The sequence below is a fragment of the Miscanthus floridulus genome, chromosome 11 (genome assembly GCF_019320115.1).
Source record: "Miscanthus floridulus cultivar M001 chromosome 11, ASM1932011v1, whole genome shotgun sequence".
NCBI classification, from domain to species: Eukaryota; Viridiplantae; Streptophyta; class Magnoliopsida; order Poales; family Poaceae; genus Miscanthus; species Miscanthus floridulus.
In genome coordinates this window covers 84,612,210-84,632,543 of record NC_089590.1, presented here as the reverse complement: position 1 = coordinate 84,632,543, position 20,334 = coordinate 84,612,210, and the positions used below count along the sequence as shown (strand labels likewise).

The 20,334-nt window shown below is 45.0% G+C and overlaps 1 protein-coding gene and 1 long non-coding RNA gene across 3 annotated transcripts; both read left to right on the top strand.

Annotated features, from left to right (window-relative positions):
* The first annotated feature begins 11,827 nt into the window (after positions 1-11,827).
* Positions 11,828-14,625, top strand: LOC136493670 (multiple organellar RNA editing factor 3, mitochondrial-like). The gene is made up of 4 exons (XM_066489771.1): positions 11,828-12,299; positions 13,748-13,845; positions 13,943-14,008; positions 14,198-14,625. Exons 1-4 carry the CDS (start codon positions 11,938-11,940, stop codon positions 14,413-14,415), a joined length of 744 nt encoding a protein of 247 aa, XP_066345868.1. The 5' UTR covers positions 11,828-11,937; the 3' UTR covers positions 14,416-14,625.
* Positions 14,626-17,322: 2,697 nt separating this feature from the next.
* LOC136491434 (uncharacterized) lies at positions 17,323-19,940 on the top strand. 2 transcript variants are annotated; one of them, XR_010768036.1, is made up of 4 exons: positions 17,323-17,470; positions 18,857-18,926; positions 19,094-19,422; positions 19,496-19,940. It is a non-coding gene; the product is annotated as an uncharacterized lncRNA (long non-coding RNA). The 2 variants fall into 2 exon arrangements; XR_010768035.1 differs by lacking the exon at positions 17,323-17,470 and having other exon boundaries at positions 18,792-18,926.
* The last annotated feature ends 394 nt before the right edge of the window (positions 19,941-20,334 follow it).

Here is a 20,334-nt window from a genome sequence, read left to right as displayed (position 1 = left end):
GAAAATGGACCTAGGCCCATTTACTTTGGATTTTGGTGTTTGATGACCAACACAACTAAATTGGACTAATGAATTTCCAAGTAATTGTTTTGTAGTTCAACAGGGTGCAAGACGTGACTTGGACGAAGGCGATATGATGATCTCACAAGCAAGATCCTAGAAGCACAAGAGAAGACCCAAGATATCAAGCAAAGTCCAAGCACAAAGATAGGAACCAAGCTAGACGTAAGATCGTAAAGAAACGAGCTTCATAGAGGTGACCGGATGTGACCCTTATAGCGACTGGACACATCCAATCAAGATGCTTAGCAATGGCAGGCGTCAGCAGCAGCGACCAAACGCTGAAGATTCAAGTGACCGGATGCAACAATGATATTGTTCACTATCGCGACAATAGCTCAGCACTGACCGGACGCTTGAGGGTGATCGACCGGACGCAGGAACTACAACATCCGATCGAGTCTAGAGAGGTTCTAGAGCGACGACAGTGTGGCTAGACATGTCCGATCAATAGTGACCGGACTCGGCAGTGCGACCGATCAATGTGCGTGCTCCAATGGTCAGGATGACTAGACGCGTCCGATCAGGACGACAGCAGCATCCGGTCAGTAGCAGAAAGGTAGGTTTTGTCCCTAATGGCTACTTTCTCAATGGGGTTTATATATAGACCCCCCAACCGGACATTTGAGTAGTTTGGAGCTGATGAAACATACCAAGAGTGTTGATACACCATTTTAGTAATCTCCACTTGCATAGTGCTTAGTGATTCATTAGGTGATTAGCGTAGGTGCTTTGCGAAGAGCTTAGATTGATTAGACCACCGCTTATGTGCTTGCTCTAGGTTTAGGCCTAGTGTTTAGTGAGGTTTGCACACCTCTTACCACTCGGTGCTTGCATACACCATTGTTGTACATTGAAGGGGCTTGAAGTCTTGCGAGATCATACCAACCGCGTTTGTGGTGTGATCGCCACCGTGTACCGAAGGGAACAAGGCCCATAGCGGTTTGACTGGAAGCTTGATAGTGAAGACGGTAGGGAGCGGTCTAGGAGAGGCTTGCTAGAAGACAAACCAGAGACCCACTTGTGCGTGGAAAAGGCTCGAGGCTATCCACGGAGTTACCCAACCAGGAGCTTGGCCCTTACGAGGGGTTCCTTGCGAGGGGCTCCAACGAGGACTAGGGGGAAGCTTGTGCGCTTCTCAATACCTCAGTAAAAATACCAAAGTCATCAATGGGAGTTTGCATATCTCTACCTTACTCTTTAGCTTTCGCATTTACATTGTTTGCATAACTCCTTTTGCGGTAGAGATAGCAACACACTAGCAAAACCGTAGTTACACATTTAGATAGTTTATCTTTTGCATAGGTTTTGCTAAGGTTAGAAAAAGAGAATATAGTTTAAAGTTAGAGTTTTAGGTTGCCTAATTCATCCCCTCTCTTAGGTGTCACAGTCCCTTTCAATTGGCATCAGAGCCAGTTGGCTCAATTTGGACCTTTGGCTTCACCGCCATTGAGCCGACGCTATTTAGAGTGGTTGGGATGGATACCTCTAGGCCTCAGCACTTTGACGGCACTAACTTCCCCTACTATAAAGCTAGAATGACTTATCACCTTGAGGAGGTACATTTGGGTGTTTGGAGAGTCACTCATAACGGGATGAACCCCATTAAGAATCCCGATAAACCCACAAAGAGTGAAGAAAAAGAAATTCATTTCAATTGTATAGCTAAAAATTGCTTGTTTGAATCTTTTAGCATGGATGTGTTTAACAAAGTGTTCACTTTAAATACGACACATAAAATTTGGTTAAAACTCCAAGAGCTCCATGATGGCACAACTAATGTCCGTGAGCAAAAATATTGTCTAGCTAAATAAAATTATGATTCCTTTAAAATGAATGATGATGAGCTTGTTCGTGATATGTATTCTCATTTGAATCTAATTATCAATGAGCTCCATTCAATAGGATTAACGAAGTTAGATGATGCAAACATCATGAGGAAGATCATCTCTGTGCTACCATAAGACAAATATGCAAGCATCATCACCATCCTTCACAATATGGAGGACTTGAGCACCATGATCCCAGCCATAGTCATTGGCAAGATAGTGGCATTTGAAATGTCATGGAAGATGGGTTAAAAAGAAGCCTCTTCATCAAGCAAAGGAAAAGCTCTCACATGTAGTGAGAAAAATAAGATGAAGGGCAAGCAAGTTGAGACAAGCTCAAGCTCAAGCTCCTCAAGTGAAGATGGAGAAGAAGATGAGGATGATGATGATGATGATGAATCAAGTGATGATGATCAATCTTCCTCCTCCACCTCGGACCTTGATGAAGAATCTATCAAGCTTATCAACAAGGTGGAGAAGATGATTCAAAAACTCAATGTCAAGGGTGTGCCCATCCAAATTCAAGATTTTATCTTCACCAATCAAAGAAATGAGTAAAGAAAGAAAGGATGCTATGGATGCGGCGAGTTGGTGTACTTTGTGGAAGTTTGTCCAAACAAGACCACACCCAAGACAAAGAAGAAGGCGTGCAAGGACAAAGCCCTCACATCAATAAGGCCATAGGATGATTCTTCAAGTGAAGAAGAAGACCATCACAAGAGGCGAGGATACAAGCACTTATCATCAAGCACCTCACGTGTGTGCCTTATGGCACGAGGTAACAAAAAGCCTATCCCTAGTGATAGTGACAATAATAGTGATAGTGATGATGAACTACCTTCTTATGATGAAATTGTGCAAGAAAATCTTAACTTTGCTAAAGTTTGCACTAGTCAACAAAAGAAGCTTAAAATTTAAAAGAAAAACTAGATAGCTCACAACAAGCTTATACTAGTTTGCTTGAACAATATGAAACTTCTGCCAATCTTAATATGGAGCTATCTACTAAAATTGAGCAACTTGAGACTAGTGCAAACAGAAATAATTGCACAATCAATGATGAGCAACATGTAAAGAAAAATTAAAAATTAAAAAAAAGTTAGCTCACTCACAAGATGCTTATAAAAGTTTGCTTGCTAAAATGGAAACTATGTGCAAACATTGTGATGAGCTAACTAATAAAGTTGTTAATCTTAAAGCCGTCGGTTCTACCCCATGGAGGCACCTAAAAAGAAAAGTTTTATCTTTGACATGCCTAAAAAGAATGCCTCAACTTCTTGCAATGATTTATGTTTAGACTCATCCTTATGCAACCAAGTTTGTGTTGAGAAAGTTGTTGTAGATACATGCACATAAGAGGTCGCAATGGAGAATGAGCAACTCAAGCAAGAAGTGGCTCGCCTTACCAAGGACTTGACTCAAGTAAAAGGCAAAACAGAGCAAGCCCAACTTCATCAAGATAACACCGTCAAAGGAGTAAAGAAGCTTGATGAAGGACAAACCATGGTTTGCTATGTATGCCACAAGGAAGGCCACAAATCCTATGAGTGCAAGGTGAAGAATGGGGGAGGAGCTAAGAAGAAAGAGAAAAACAAAAAGGAAACAAGTAAGCCCTCCAACACCTACACCAACGAGGTAGACAAAAAGGCCTCCACACCTTATCTCTTGAAGAAGAAGAAAAATGATAAGGTGGTGGCCATCAAGGTGAACAAGCAAGCCAATAATGGGGACAAATGTGTTTGGGTGCCAAAGGAGATTATTTCCAGCATGAAAGAGCACCAAGAAGGTTTGGATCCCAAAAGGGAAGTGAGAAGTCCGATGGACTTCGGGGAATTTGGAGACTTGGTATAGTTTTGGGTGCATCTCATGGGGTGCATCACATTGGATCATGTCAATTGCCAAGTGGGTTAGTGAACACTATGGACCCAAATTTCCCTCCTCATGTTAGGTAACTAGATTTAATTTCTTGTAATCTCAATCAGCATCTAGTTCCTTTTCATGCCTAGGTTTGCATTTGCATGCTTAAATATTTTGTCTTGCATACACTAGGTATATCTTATGGTAGGCTTGCTCGGTTTCACTCTTAACCCTTATAGCAAATCTACATGGTTTTAAATTATTTAGGAGCACGGCACATAGCTTGTTTTACAATTGTTCATCTAATATGTGCCAAAGTCCAAATTATAGATAATTTCTCCCGAATATCACTTTCTAAAATGATTCTCACATTCATGTGATGTCATCTTTCAAGTGGTATTTTTTATTCTAAAATCAATGTGCATGTCTTCTACAAGTATTCCATACTTGTGTGCATAAATTTAGGGGGAGGTTGTTCTACAAGTTGGATGCTTTAAGACTAATACCTTTTAAAGCTTATCATGTGTGTAGTAGTCTCATAGCAAGGAAAATGCAGTCCTCGGAGTTAAGCATCATACTTCAAATATCCACCACCTATTGCAAGTGGTATAAATCAAATTGGTTTTCACATGTGGTATTTCTAAACCGATATCATCATGTTGATTTTACTTTGGTATTTATATGCTTTCTCCATGCATTATATAGATTAAACTCCCTTGAGCATTAATTTACTAATTATGCATAAACTACATTCTCCATCATATGTATGCATATATTTAGGGGGAGCTTAGTCTATGTAATGTGAAAGTCAAATTTTGTGACCTATTCCACTCCACATACAAAGGATCACAAAGTTGCCCTTGTGCTACTAATGTCTTCCTTTTTGGTGTTTGATTCCAAAGGGGGAGAATTTGTAGGACCAAAAGCAAGCCCAATCATAATAATTTACAAGTGGTAATGGTCCAAGAAAGGGATGATAGTGGATTATGGAGTTAGGGGGAGGCTTAAATCTATAATGACACATGGGGACATTTGTAAGGGCAAGATAAGTTTCCAAAAATGTTTACATGTGGTATCTTTTAGCATCTTACAACCTTGCCCTTTGCAATGCATCCTAGCAAGTTAATAGTTTTTAAATTCCAAAGTAAGCAAGACCCTAGAAGCACAAGAGAAGACCTAAGATATCCAGTAAAGTTTAAGCACAAAGATAGGAACCAAGCCGGACGCAAGATCGTGAAGAAACGAGCTTTATAGAGGTGACCGGACGTGGCCCTTATAGCGACCGTACGCATCCGATCAAGATGCTTGGCAACGGCAGGCGTCAGCAGCAGCGACCAGACGCGATGATAACACTGTTCACTATCGCGACAATAGCTCAACACTGACTGGACGCTGGAGGGTGATTGGTCGAACGTAGGAACTACAACATCCGATCGAGTCCAGAGAGGTTCTAGAGCGGCGACAGCGCGATCGAACGTGTCTGATCAACAGTGACTAGACTTGGCAGCGTGTCTGATCAATGCACGCGCTCTAATGGTTGGGATAACTGGATGCATCCGATTAGGACGACAGCAGCGTCCGGTCAGTAGCAGAAAGGTGGGTTTTGTCCCCAACGACTACTTTCTCAGTGGGGTTTATAAATAGACCCCCAACCGGCCATTTGAGCATTGTGGAGCTGAGAAAACAAACCATGGGTGTTGATACACCATTTTAGTGATCGCCACTTGCATAGTGCTTAGTGATTCATTAGGTGATTAGCGTAGGTGCTTTGCGAAGTGCTTAGGTTGATTAGACCACCGCTTATGCGCTTGCTCTAGGTTTAGGCCTAGTGTTTAGTGAGGTTTGCACATCTCTTACCACTCGGTGCTTGCATGCACCATTGTTGTACATTGGAGGGGCTTGTAGTCTTGCGAGATCACACCAACCACGTTTGTGGTGTGGCCGCCACCGTGTACCAAAGGGAACAAGGCCCGCGATGGTTTGGACGGAAGCTTGATAGTGAAGATGGCAGGGAGCGGTCCGAGAGAGGCTTGCTAGAAGGCACATCAGAGACCCACTTGCACGTGGGGAAGGCCCGAGGCTATCCATGGAGTTACCCAACCAGGAGCTTGGACCTTGCGAGGGATTCCTTGCGAGAGGCTCCAACGAGGACTAGGGGAAAGCTTGCGTGCTTCTTGATACCTCGATAAAAGTACTAGAGTCATCGACGGGAGTTTGCATATCTCTACCTTACTCTTTAGCTTCCACATTTACATTATTTGCATAACTCCTTTTACGGTGGAGATAGCAACACACTAGCAAAACCATAGTTGCGTATTTAGATAGTTTATCTTTTGCATAGGTTTTGCTAAGGTTAGAAAAAAGGCCATAGTTTAGAGTTAGAGTTTTAAGTTGCCTAATTCACCCCCTCTTAGGCGTCATGGTCCCTTTCACAACCCTCCCGTTTTCCTTCTCTTCAGGGATGACCCTCCCCTAGAGTTTCTCATAGACATGCGACATTCGCTCACCTCCATCTCTATCGTCATGATCATCCGAGTTGTCCCCACCAGCTTCTGAGTTGGCCTGATGCTGGGGACTGCTTGACCGAGCATCAACACCCCTCGGCTAGTCAGTCGACGGCACTGTCGAGAAGTACACCGCCCAGTCCTGCCCATGAATCTTCAAGAACATGAATGACTATGTTGCAACAAAAAAGGAATCAAGCGAAATTAGAAACAAGACTCTTACCCATGGTGGGAGGTTCCCTACACTGAAGGCCCTCTGCTAGTCATCGATCTTACGATGCCCCATGATGTTAAACAACACCCCAACCTAGCGCTTGACTTCATCTCGGTCAATCAGCTCGGGCACCTCTCGGGTCCCATCAATATACCCCTAGAATTCATACTCAGGATGCACCCTCTCCTTGCTGGGCAGGCATCACCAAAAAGTGAAATTTGTTGCTACTATGACCCCATTCACCCTCCTCCGATCGATCAGTGTCAAGAGCTCCCTCACTTGCTCCATTCCATTGACACCAGGTCTCTCCAACCACTTGGCGTTGCTCACGAGAATCTGATCAATGTCACATGCCACATGGTGCTCCCCTATGGCATGTAGAACCATCGTTGTGCCCAATACTTCATGATTGTGTTTAATGGGGTAGCGATGTATTGGCCAACCATCTCATCCCGAAGCTACAAGTACGTGCTACCTACTATCCTAGATCTAGACCCCCTTGAGCTTTCAAACAGAAGAAGTGGTGGAAGAGATCAAAATGTGAAAGAATGCCAAGATAGACTTCACAGAAATAGATAAAGATAGAGACATGAAGGGTGGAATTTGGGCCCAAATTACAGAGACTAATCCCGTAATAGTGAATCAACCCATAGAGGAATGGATGGATCAGAACACCAAATCCGTGATAAAAGTAATCTTCAAAAACAACTAATTCATCGCTGTGGGGGATAGGAAAGCTCTCACCATGAGCCAAATGCCATCCCCCTATCACCCTATTGGGCAGCACGCCATCCACCACCAACTGATTGAGTGCCACCTCGTTGCTGAAGGAGCTCACCCATTCCTCGGCGCGATTGAGCTCGCATGATGCCCAACTCGAGCTACTGTGGTTTCTTTTCGGCGCCATCTAACAGATCTATGGCCTGGAGGAGATTATGAGCTTGTAGTTACTTTGATGGCAGAGCAGTTGGCAGCATGATGTGGTGTGCGTGCGAGGAAGAAGACGAAGTGGCGAAGGAAAGGTGGGGAATGTGCGTCGGGGCTGCGACGCTCTTATAACGGTTCAACCCCTGACCCTTCGCCTTCTAGGATTTTTGGGAAACCGTGCTTGCCCCACCGCATTCTCTCCCAAAACCTCTGCGTGTCAATGGGCCACCGAATAGGCCTGATGGGCCGCCGCGTCAAACTACGTTAAACGCGGAATGATGAAACGGAGTTCAATGCTACGCGTTGTTTCAACAAAGTTTTTAGACATTTGTGTCAAGATATTTTCTAACCCTGCTACAAGATACCTTTGCAATCTTCCAACAGGCTCGGCGACTATGGGTGTACATGTCATCTTGCGATGACTGTATTGTTTTTCTGAGCTAAGATGGAAACGAGTTCAACACCTGCAGATTGCTACTCTGGATTCTGGCACCATGAGACTACTTCACCTAGTGCCAGGCTCGAAGACTAAGTGTGTATACTTCACCTAGCGGTGAATGTACTGATCGCCTAGTCACTCATTTAATCAGCTATGCCAACGACTGGTTGCTTTCTCAGCTATGCTGGGGACTGCATATTTTTCTTTGACCCTGCAATAAGATCCCTTCATCATCTCCTAGCAGGCTCGAGAACTACATTGTGTACAATACACCTCACAGTGCACGTACTGTTTCTTCTACATAGTGTTTCAACTTCGTCAAGCCCGTCATCTAATGCCTTTGCTCTGCCCTGATGACCACGTCGTCAGAGCCATCGCAACTGGCGCTTAAGTGTGTACATTTCACCGACCAAGACTTCAAAAAATTTATACTTGAGCTCCTTACATCCAGCTGACAAACCTTGAACTTCAAGTGAGCCTGAGCTTGGCTCCCAGTTGAAATAATTGGACATCTGTTTCTATAGCTCAGATGATGTATTCAACAGCTCAGACGCTCGTTTCAACAGCTCGGCTCCCAGTCAATCTGGTCGGACGCCTGCTTTTAACGACCGGTGACTAGCTGAACTGCTCGGATAAGCTCAAGACAGTGTTGCTCGATGAATACAAGGCGCTTGGGGACTAACTGTGGGGGTATAACCCCCGGTACCTACAGGATTGTACATGGCCCGAACCACTAGGGGAGGCCCAGCCCATAGGACCGCGCATGGGTCGCGCCACCAATCGAGGCCCAGCTTGTAAGACGCCGCCGCGTGAAGTACGTCGTAGGTCAGCGTGCCTTGCAAGACTGCGTAAAGATCCTCGGTGATCTAGTAAATCTGCTCAGATATGCTAGATTGCAGTGATATTTGTACCTTCCTATCTTGTAAATCGATCATGATAGAAACAACCGATCTGTAACCCTACCCCTTAGGCTATATAAGGCGGGTAGGGACCCTTTGTTTTCATCGAATCATACGCAATACAATTCACAAAGACACAAGACGTAGGGTATTACGTCAAGCCGATGGCCCGAACCTATCTAATCGCTGTCTCTTTGCGTTCTGTGTCATGATCTGGTTTCCTCACGCACACCTCCACCGACTCATCTACTACCGTGGGCATACTGCTCGATAGACTGCCGATCAGATTTCGACGACAGGCTTAGACACCTAAAAGACGTACAAAATGGCAATGATCAAGTAGAGGAAGAATTATAATGGCAAATTTTAGAATAAGTGAATTATAACGGTAGATCTTTAAAGTTGAAGAATTATAATGGCAAAGATTAAAAAAAACATTTTCTAATTTCGAATATAAGTCAGTTATATGTAAATTTTTTAAAAATAAAACATTTTTATTATTAAAAAAACAAATTCAGCTTTGAAACAAATCAATTTGGCGAATCATTGTGATATTGATAGTTTTTTATGGTAAAATATTTCGTGTAACCGAAATAGTATAAAAGTTCGATGTCCAAAAATTAAATAAACTTTTCGAAATAGAAAATAATAGACTTGTTGCATTCGTACAGTGTACTGAACCAGTATGGGTGTGTTTGTTCCCTGGCCTACGCTCTAGCCAGACTTCCATAATACAACATGGGCTTGTTTGGTTCCCTGTTTGGCCTGATAGCCAGGCTTCCACAAGCCCATTTCATACGGATTTGGTGGCTTGCTGAAAACGCCCGAATCGGACGTTCTCGCGGAGCCTGGCTTGGCCAGGGGTGAGTGGTTGTTCCCATCACCTTCGGTCTTCTTCCCTCCCTCCAGCTTCGATCCTCCTCCTCTAGAAAATCTGGCTGGCGAGCCCTCCTCCTCCTTCACCCCATCGGCTAGCGAGCCTCCTCCTCCTCCTCCTCCTCCTCCACTGCACTAGGCGACAAGCATGCTCCTCCTCCTCTAGATATGGCCGAACGTGCCCTGCTGCTGCTCCTCCACTCCACCCCACCGGCCGACGGCGCCATGCGCACGCACCAACTTCCTATCGACGCCGACCCGTCCGCCGCTGCCTCCCCGTCGTTCCTCTCCGCGGCGCTCGTCGAGAAGTTGCACTGGTTCCACCTGGTGTCCGTGCAGGCCACGCAGCTGTAGAGGGAGGCGGCGGCGGCATTCGCGGCAGCCGCCTTGGCCACGACGCCGCCGTCGGGCGCGCAGTGGGGCGACGCAACCTGCCTAGCGCCCCTGTCACCGCGCTCTGCGTAGTAGAGCTCGTAGCTCAGGTGCGTAGTAGCCCAGGTGGTGTCGCCATGCTTGTTCGTTGACGGAGGTGGTGTCGTGCGGCCGCCAGCTCGTGCGGAGGAGGTCTCGTGGTAGCCGGTGGAGGAGGACGAATCATTGCCTGCTACCTTGCTCGCTGAGGTGCCTTGCTTTGTGTAGATGCCCACTACCTGTTCGACCTAAGTCCTCAGAGAGGTAAACTTACCGGTTGGTAGAAGAGGTGATGCTATGCAAACTAAACCAAACAACCAAACATATTGATTCGTAGCTAGGCTTTAGGTACTAGAGGCAACCAACCATGTGGTGCTTGCATTGGCTAAAGCTAACTAGCATGCCTTGGTTTTGGTAGCCAGACTTAATATGGAGGAAGTGAGCCAAACACACCTAGGGCTGGATATTGAGCTAGTTCGGCTCGGTCCAGCTCAAGCTGGCTCGTTAGGCTAACGAACCAGCTCGGCTCGGCTCTTTACGGCTCTTTAATATTACGAGCTAGAGGGGCAGCTCGGCTCGGCTCGTTACCGAGCTCGAGCTGGCTCGTTTAGCTCGCGAGCTACTATAAAAAAAATAGGACACACATGTTTATAATATTTTTGCTACATTAATTTCAGAAGGTGATGTCCATCATTATACAACCATACATGATTGATACATATCGGGTTCATCAAAAGTATCAACCATGCAACATAACTGGTCCATCCATGATTATGCAGTTCTAGCATACTAACTAGTCGCTTGCCACCACAAGCTTAGAAAAGTCCATAGATTCAATATCAGCATCATCATCTTCTCCCTGTAAAACATTCCATAAAATCAATATTTAAGTACCACAACCATTATAAAATTAAAATTCATGAGAAACAGGTGAAAATAAGGATTACATACTAATAGAATAGGTGTACGCTTCTAGGCCAGCATCATCATCTTCTGAATTCAAGATCGTGGGGTGATAGGCCCCAGCTCGTTTCAGCCCGTGAACAGCTTGCGAGCTGGCTCATTAAAATAGCGATTTAGACTTTCAACTCAACTCGTGAAAAAATTAAAACGAGCCGAGTCAAGCCAAGCTGAGCCAACCATGAATCGAGCGAGTTAACGAGCCGCGAGTATTTTGTCCGACCCTAAACACACGCTATACCTCTTCAAGGACTTGGGCAATGAAGCCACCATCTGCGAACTTCGCAACTGGAAATACTACACGACGTAACATGCGAATAGTACTGCCACCTGGAAGGTGGAAATGAAAACTGAGCGCAATCAACAAACAGCAAAAGTATTTGGCATCCCTCAGGACGATGGGGAGCACATTGACTGCTTTTGACTGAGCAGAGCGGCAGTCGGCACACGTCATTGAACTCCGGAATCAGAGCCTTACGGTTACGAGTTGCCGGTCCGTGAACGCGGAAGCGGAACGCCTGATGTGTACCCATCACAGTTCACAATTCACAATTCACAAACTTGCATTGCCCCGAATGTTAGAAAACCTATAGATGGAGGTTGAGGGATACAGTGGACGGACCAACAAGGCCTCGGAGAGTGCGCGAACGGAGGAGACATGATGTCATGATCTGGAGCGCGCCATTGATCACGCCGCGCCGAGAGAGACACGGACACGGCTGCTACGTGCGCTCTGCTGCTGCTGCGGGCTGCCTGCGGGAACCGCTACTTCAGGAGGCCACTCAAAGGGAAAGACCGGCCCAACTGTTTTGTTGGCCCAGACCAGCCCATCCAGGCCACCTGGTATTTTATCGCCCCATTCCTTCCGCATCCCACTCCGGGTCTCTCTCACGCCCCCGCCGCCTCCTCCCATTGCCCCGCCGCCGTCTCCATCGGAGCTCCCTACCGAGTGCCCCGAACCATGGCGGCTGCATCAGCCACCCGCCGCGGCCTCTCCGCGCTCCTCCTCTCCTCCTCCCGCGCGCTCCCCCGCCGCCTGGGCCCCCTCGCCGCCGCGGCTGCTTCAGCCCACATCGCCCCGTGGCCGTGGGCCCTTCTCGCGTCGCGCAGAGCCAGGACCGCGTCGTCCGGCGGGTCCGGGTACTCGCCGCTGAACGACCCGTCCCCGAACTGGAGCAACCGCCCGCCCAAGGAGACGATCCTTCTCGACGGCTGTGACTACGAGCACTGGCTCATCGTCATGGAGTTCCCCAACGACCCCAAGCCCTCCGAGGAGGAGATGGTCGCGGCCTACGTCAAGACCCTCGCGGCCGTCCTCGGAAGGTATGCGCCGCGTGTGTGTGTGTGTGTGCGCATTTGTTGCGTGTTGTTGGAGCAATCACGTTGAGCTGATTGAATCGTAAATGTGCACTTTGTTGTAACTGTTCGTGACCTGACCAACACATTAGGCCGGTAAAACCCCAACACATTAGGCCGGTAAAAAACCCAGTACAATTGAACGTGCTAGTACTAATTGAATGTTCTAGTAGTTCGTTTACATTGGTAGGGACTCAGCTTATTGGTTAGTTTCTTCTCGGTTTCTCCATCCTATATACTCTCATGATGTGAGGTTCGTGCCTGCAACCTTACAGGAACACCTTGTGCCTTGCTGTTAAAAGCATTTGACTCGCCTTTTGGGCTAGGCACACCGCCTCGTCAACTTTGTAGCTTCGTGCCCTTACCTGCATGCCTACATGTCACATTGGGGCCCAGGCGTGCGGGCTCATGTGCATTTGTCTGCACAGGATGCCCCTAGGAATGGTGCCTTATATGCGCATTTGACTGAAATGGATGGCCCTAGGCCATATGCCAGCTCATGTGCATTTGACTGCACTGGATGGCCCTAGGCATGCCGGCTTATGCACATTTGACTGAAAGGGATGGCCCTAGACATTTGATTGCACTGTTCGACATAGTAGACTATAGACCATTGTCAAGGCAGGTTCCATCTTCACTTGGCTATGAGTTCTTGAACACGTTGAATGGCACAAAGAGTATAATGAGGATCATTTTCTATGTTGGCTTCTATTAATAGAAATTCAGTAAAAATTCCATATTATCGATTTACCTGGCATTGACATCTGAGTTATTTAAGATGCAGTGAATTTAAATTATCACGTTTTATCCCGGAACTGTATCTGAATTGTCTGATTCATACTTGATCTGTTATCACCTCTGGTCTTTTGCATGACTTTATTGTAATTACTCAAGAATGGATCACGTTGTGATCTTGACTTACCCATACACCTTAAGATGCATCCTAATTCCTAATTGAATAGAGTGTGCAATTGTAAATTATTTCTCTTATGGCCCTGTTTTGCTGCCTGATTGCAGCTGATTTGCCACCTGGCGGCCGCAGCACAGCCAAAAACCCACTAGGTTCTGGAGGTCCAGTTCTTTTTGGTGATGTGCCGGGTTGTCGGAGCCCAGCTTTGGGGACTTTCTGGCATATAGGCTGTCGAATATGCGTTCTTTTTTATGTGAATTCTTCTTTATTAAATTATGATTAGTTGTCATTTGCATGGCAGTAAGTGGTATTTAATATGGTTGCAAGAGTATATTCTGACTCACTCTTTCTTCGTAGTTTATGTACAATTCTTGTCAACATACTACCATGCTCTGATATAACAAACCAAAGCTTGTAAACACACATGTACCCAGAAGATGTATATGTTTAACCCCTAATCTTGTCATCTGAGAATTGAAATTTTGATTGTGATTCTGTCATGCAGTGAGGAGGAAGCAAAGAAGAAAATCTACTCAGTGTGCACTTCAACATACACAGGGTTTGGTGCATTGATTTCAGAGGAGTTATCGTACAAAGTTAAAGGTGGAATTTCCATTGGTCTAATGTTTTAGCTAAGGTTCTTTTGCACCATGAAATTTTAACTGAATTTTATTTATAATGCTGCCTTCACTTCTTGAAGGATTGCCGGGAGTCCTTTGGGTTTTACCTGATTCATATCTGGATGTTCCTAACAAGGACTACGGAGGTAGGTAATTGTTGTTTGTTACTTCAGTGAAATTTCACTGGCCAGTCTGGATCCCGCCAGACCATAATTCTCTATGCTTTTACTTTCTTGCTCAATACTCATCTAAGTGAGGTGTCAGTCCTGTCTCGTAGTCCCATATCGTATGGGTTGTTATTTGCTTGCACTAAGATTATGTGTACCACTTGGCAGGCGATCTGTTCGTAGATGGCAAAGTCATACACAGACCTCAGTTCCGATTCAATGAGAGACAGCAGGTAAGGAGTAAGCCTCGTCCTCGCTACGACAGACGCCGTGAGGTTGTCCAAGTGGAGCGGAGGGAGACAATGCAAAGAGGCCCTTCGACGCAGCAGCAGAGGCCGCCATTTCCACAGCAGGCTACACAGAATCAAGAGCAGAGCCAGGAGTAGGAAAGTAGCATCAGTGTCGGAGACTTGTACGCTTGAAGCCGTCGTTGTTTATAAACTAAATTAGCGCCAGAACTATTTGAGCTAAATCTCGTGACTATACCTATTGTCCTTGTGACTTTTGACTGGAACCTGTATGTGAGTTCCATGTAAGCTGTGCTTCAGAATTTCTGACTGAACCATTATTGCTGTCCTGAAATTTTTGGTGCTGTCTGGAAATTCCTCTTGATGGCTCGGTCTTATTGTTGCTGGCCTAGTCCAGAACAGAGCACATTCTCCTCAGCTGGCGTTCGAGGTTGCTACTACACCTGGCTAGGCCTTTTGCTCTCCTGGGTTTTCCCGTACGAGCTTGGCGCGTGCTGGCTTCAGCGTTCCTCGGACGGAAGATAAGCCTGCATAGGAGCCGTCGACGACGTGAACATTGGGACCAAAACGGTAACAAAGCATATACACCTGCTCTGCTATCTGGGAATAATCTTGTTGTGACGGAGGTTAAGCCCTCTCAGCTGGTTGTATATATAAAAGCTTAATAACGTCTTGGAGATGAGAGATAAGTGCAGTGCTTCGTCGTACTAGTGCAGACTGACACATAGTGATCGTACTGCACGTAGCTGCAAACTGCAAGCATGGCCTCCGTCAACTTGTCGCTCACAGTCGTCGTCGCCCTCTTCTCCGGTACGATTATTCCACATGACTTCTTCTTTTTCGTTGTTTTCATTAGTAATAGCAGACAGAAGGTTATCATTTACAAATGATCATCTAAGGTTTTCCCTTCTTTGTGTAACTTATATTTAAATGATTGGGATTTCTGATACTGGGGGTGCCCGACGTGGACGAATGCGGTTTCTTGTGCGTGAAAGGATCGTACGTGACGTGCGCCAACTATCCGGGCCAGCAGTTCCCCGGCTGCAACTGCGTGTGCGGGCCGTCCGACGGCCAGGGCTGCGTCGTCCACGGCCCCGCCGGCCCCGACGAGCCCTGCACAAAATGAACCATCCGATCCATGCAACCTGCTGCTCATGTTAAATTAATGCAGTAACTAGTTGTTGGTCCAATTGGAAATTTGTTTTCGATCACTACATTTCAAGCTTGTTTGTTTAGCGACTAAGCTTTGTCAACACTAATGCTAAGCCAAGTGTTGGTTCGGCTGATCCCAACAAAAGCATCGGTCAGCCTGAATTTTCAGCCAGAACAGTATTTTTCTCTCACACCAAACTAGCCAGCAGTAATATAATCCACGATCGTTTACGGCCTGCCGAACAGGCTGAGTAAAAATAAAAAATGGGTCCACACAGCATTGGACTCCAAGTTTTCGTTTTGTTATCTGAGTCGTTTGTTGATGAGGGAGTAGCTATTTTGCTACATGCTGCAAGTAATCGTCGAGATTCCTCTTTCTCGGGATTGGATGAGTCCGAAACTTTTCTATCTCTATCTCTGCAACTAAAAAAGCCAAATGTTATCGTCTCCGCAAAACTAATCGGCATGCCTCCCTAATTGCATCGCTCGGGAAAAAAAAAGTCGACTCCCGTGGTCAAGCCGCGGTAAAAAAAAAGTCGCTCGAAAAAAAAAGTTTCTCCCACGCCGCCTCCCCTCTCCGTAAGGAACCGCAGCCCCTACCCCGCTTGTCTCGCTCGAGAGAACCGTCGCCCAGCTCCCAACTCGTCTCACTCCATGGAACCGCCGCCGGACGACCTCGCCAAGCCGCCGGACGTTGCAGGACGCGACGCTGCACCTGTGACCCCTGCGCCCGCGACCGCGAAGCTGCCGGGCGACCTCGCCAAGCCGCTGCCACCGTCGGACGGGCCGTTGCCGAACGCGACAAGGCGCCTACGACCCCTGCGCCCGTGACCGCGAAACCGTCGGACGACCACGCAAAGCCGTTGCCGCTGTCGGACGGGCCGCTGCCAGACGCGACGCGGTGCCTGCGGCCCCTGCGCCCGCGACCGCAAAGCCGTCGGACGACCTCGCCCAGCCGCCGCCACCTCAGTTCCTCAGCCACAACCAGCGGGCACCAGCGCACCAGCTGAAGTTAACCTGAAACTAAGAACTGAAGTTACTGTGGTTGTCTGATCTGTATCCACGTCATTGCAAGTTTTTTTTAATTTTTTATTTACTGATTTCCCAAATTTTTATATTGCAACATGTTCAAAGCTTGTATTTTTTGGAAGGTTTTGTGTTTGTGAGTAAATCTGCTAATGTACCTAACCATACACCCAAAATGGAAAAAGGACATGATTTTAAAATATTTGTTTTAGTGAAAACCATATATCAAATTCAATTAGCACATAGGGCAAATAACCTATTTACAGCTCACCATAGTTCAACCATGCTGCTCCAAATTTCTATCTGTATGTGTTCAGATCTGCTCTAAAATCAGGTATTGTGATCCAGCCAATGCAGTTGCTGTTTTGAGCACCATAATATAAGCATATAGGAGTAATGTATGTTAACTGATTTTTTCTAGTGTAATTCAGTGCTTTAATGTTTTCTGACAAGTACTCATATTAATGATTCTTTAGAGAATTACCGGTGCATACTTGTAAGTTAATGGAAAAATGGTATTCCTTTCTGGCTTTCTCTAGACTATGTCTTACTGTTGCAGGAAATGAGAGAAGGTAGTGAAGTGAGGCAAGCTTAACTTTTCTACTGATAAAATACGACTCAGTGAACTATTTATAGCTTGATGAGGTTGAGCCATATACAATAAAAATGAGGTTTTCTTGTTTAATTGTAACAGTTTCTTCCTCGTTTTTTAGGGTGCAACATTTTCAGTAAGCTACCATATATCAAAAAATATGTAGACTTCAAACTAATTTATGAATAATTTCTTTGTTGTTGTATTGAAACCTTGTTCTGCTTATGAGCATTATATGTACCATATGCTAATCCTGGCAATAATTTTCTATTTTTCCATAGGCTTGCATCTATACATGAGACATCAATACTGAAAACTGCTACCTTCTTTTTGACCCTACTAATTTCCTATGCATGGATTTCCTTATGGCGTTACTGGAGACTTGAACTCCTGCAGGCAACCACTCCTCACTGTAAATAACAGGTACATACTCCACTTTGTTTCGGTTCCTGTTGGAATTGGCCTAGTGCTGCATCTTGTTCCTCTGTTTTTTATGAAATCTTGTGTTGAGTTTAATAGGCTAGTTCAATGGGGATCATCTAAGTTTCTAAGTCTCTTTGTATCAAATAACTAAACTGACAGCTACGACCTTTAAATTGAGATCGGAAATATATATCCCTGTAAGCTGAAATAAATATCATTTCCTTTTACCTAAAATAGGCATTGATGCTACTCTGTTTGACAGTAAAGCTACAAACCGCTCATTATAAGGTTTTTTTATGTTGGCCAATTCCTTTGCTGATTTGACACTTGGCATTTTCCTATCTTGTGACAAATTGATGTTTTAGTGTTTCTCCCCCTTAGACTTATGTAGTACTAATAATTGGCTTCAATAAATAGTATGGTGAAATACACTTGAAAACTTCAAATGCCATGATCTCCTCCTTTGTTCAAATATGCTCTGCAACGTTTACAACTGATAGGCTTCTAATGACTGATTGGATTTCATTAACATTAAAGGGCGTACCCAGTGCAGAGAGCTCCCGCTCTGTACAGGGTTTGGGGAAGGGTGTCAGGGATTTCATTAACATTGTTAAAATTAAATTCAATTGAGCACCAATCTTGATGTATACTCTTGTCATTCAGCATTTATGATAGTTTTTTAGCGAAAACTGAATTTTGGCCTCTCAGTCATAACAAACTATATTCAGTTTCCATTATGTGTCTGTCTGTACAGAAAATATAATTTGTGATGATGAAAATTCATTCATAAGTATTATTTAGGCTCCAATGAATTTTATAACCTCACTGCCAATTACATAGGTTTAGTTTCAGTCCTAATTTGTTCATAAGTTGAGTTATTTAGGGGGTGTTTGGTTCTTTAGTCGCTCCTAAAATTCATGTCACATCGAATGTTTAAATACTAATAAGGAGCATTAAATATAGATTAATTACAAAACCAATTACATAGATGGGGGCTAATTTGCGAGATGATTTTTTAAGCCTAATTAATCTATCATTAGCGCATATTTACTGTAGCACCACGTTGTCAAATCATAGACTAATTAGGCTTAAAAGATTCATCTCGCAAATTAGTCGCAAGTTGTGCAATTAGTTTCGTAATTAGTTTATATTTAATACTCCATGCATGTGTCCAAACATTCGATGTGACAGGAATTTTAGGAGGCACTGCAGAAACCAAACAGGCCCTTAGTATTGGCTATCTCCGTCATTCTGCATGGGAGTTCTCATTTATGATATTGCTTGCTAACCTATGTCAGGCACCTAGAAAGAAAAAAATTGACAGCCAATAGCTACAGCCACAAGATATGAACTACTCTGAAATTTTCAGTTGCCTTTGCTGTTCAGGTTAGGCACCTCCCGCGTTGACCTCTCAAGATATCATTCTATAAAATCAAGCACATCCATCCATTTGCAGGTACACATCCTAATTATGTTCAATGCCATACTTTTTGCTGTCTATCAATAGGTCGTTACTCAGTGATTTTGATTTTTCAACTCTGATGGCAAGTTTGTGTGCTTAGAAAGAATTTGCATTCTAAGGTATATGAAGAGTATAAAATATCTGCACCCCTGGGTTTTCAGCGATGACAGCAGCTGTGTGGAGCTTCTTAGGATGAAGAGAGCTCCTTTCTTCCAGCTGTGCGACTTGTTTCGCTATAGGGGCCTCCTCATGGATAGTATTAACTGCCAGATTGAAGAACAGGTTGCCATGTTCCTTCTAGTGGTTGGCCATAACACAAGATTTAGGGTCATCAAACACACTTTCAAGAGGGCTACTGAAACCATCAGTAGATATTTCCAGGAAGTGCTTTTATGCAGTTGGTGAATTAAGAAATGAAATGATAGTGGCTCCTCCTACTTCTGTCCATCCCAAAATCCAGAATAGCAGGAAATGGAATCCTTTCTTCAAGGTTGGAGTTTCTTACTTCACCTATTCCATTTTCACTACTAGGACTTAGATGTTGATGTATCTTTTTTGTTTAGGACTGTGTTGATGCCATTGATGGTACTCATGTTCTTGCTCGAGTTCCTGAGAAGCACATAGCTACTTTCATGGGCAGGAAGCACACAACCACCCAAAATGTCTTGGCTGCGGTTGATTTTGACCTAAGGTTCACTTATGTTGTGTTGCTGGAGCCAGGCCTGCACTACCCATGCTCCAATCCTAGCCAGGTCAGGATTTAGCTAGGAAACCAAATAGGTCCATAGTTCTGGCGATTTGGTTGTGTTCATTGTACGCGGGTGCCAGATTGCGCACATACATACACCAAGTTGTCATGGATGCAGCGGTATTTGATGAAAGTGCTCTCGCAATTGGAGAATAATAAGAAGTTGATGATTTTGGCAGCTTGGCCTGCGTATGGCGAGAACTTGGTAATTTAATTTGGCAAATGAGTGTACGTACAGTATTGATATATGATTAAGCTGATTATTGGCCGAGAATCCCTTGTTTGCTCGGCAAGTTGTGTACGTTGGAGTTCAATTACAAGGTTTTTTTTTTTGAAACTGTCAATTACAAGGTTGGAGTCAAATGCAATCAGCTTATTCATTCAACATACAGGTATGGCAGCGACGGGCCGTAACCGCCAGCTACGGCGTATGGCACCCGGCCCGCCCACCTGCAATACTCAAGATTTTCCTAATTATCAGTTAATTGATCCTCGGAGCTTGTCTTCCTAATAATCAGTTAATTGATCCTCAAACAGATTGTCAACCAACCAGCACATTGATCCTCAGAGCTTGCTAACCAACCAGACACGCCTGCTGAAATTCAGCGGCACGCGCAAGTTTGCCGCCTATTTTAGCTACTGCCTGTAGCAAGT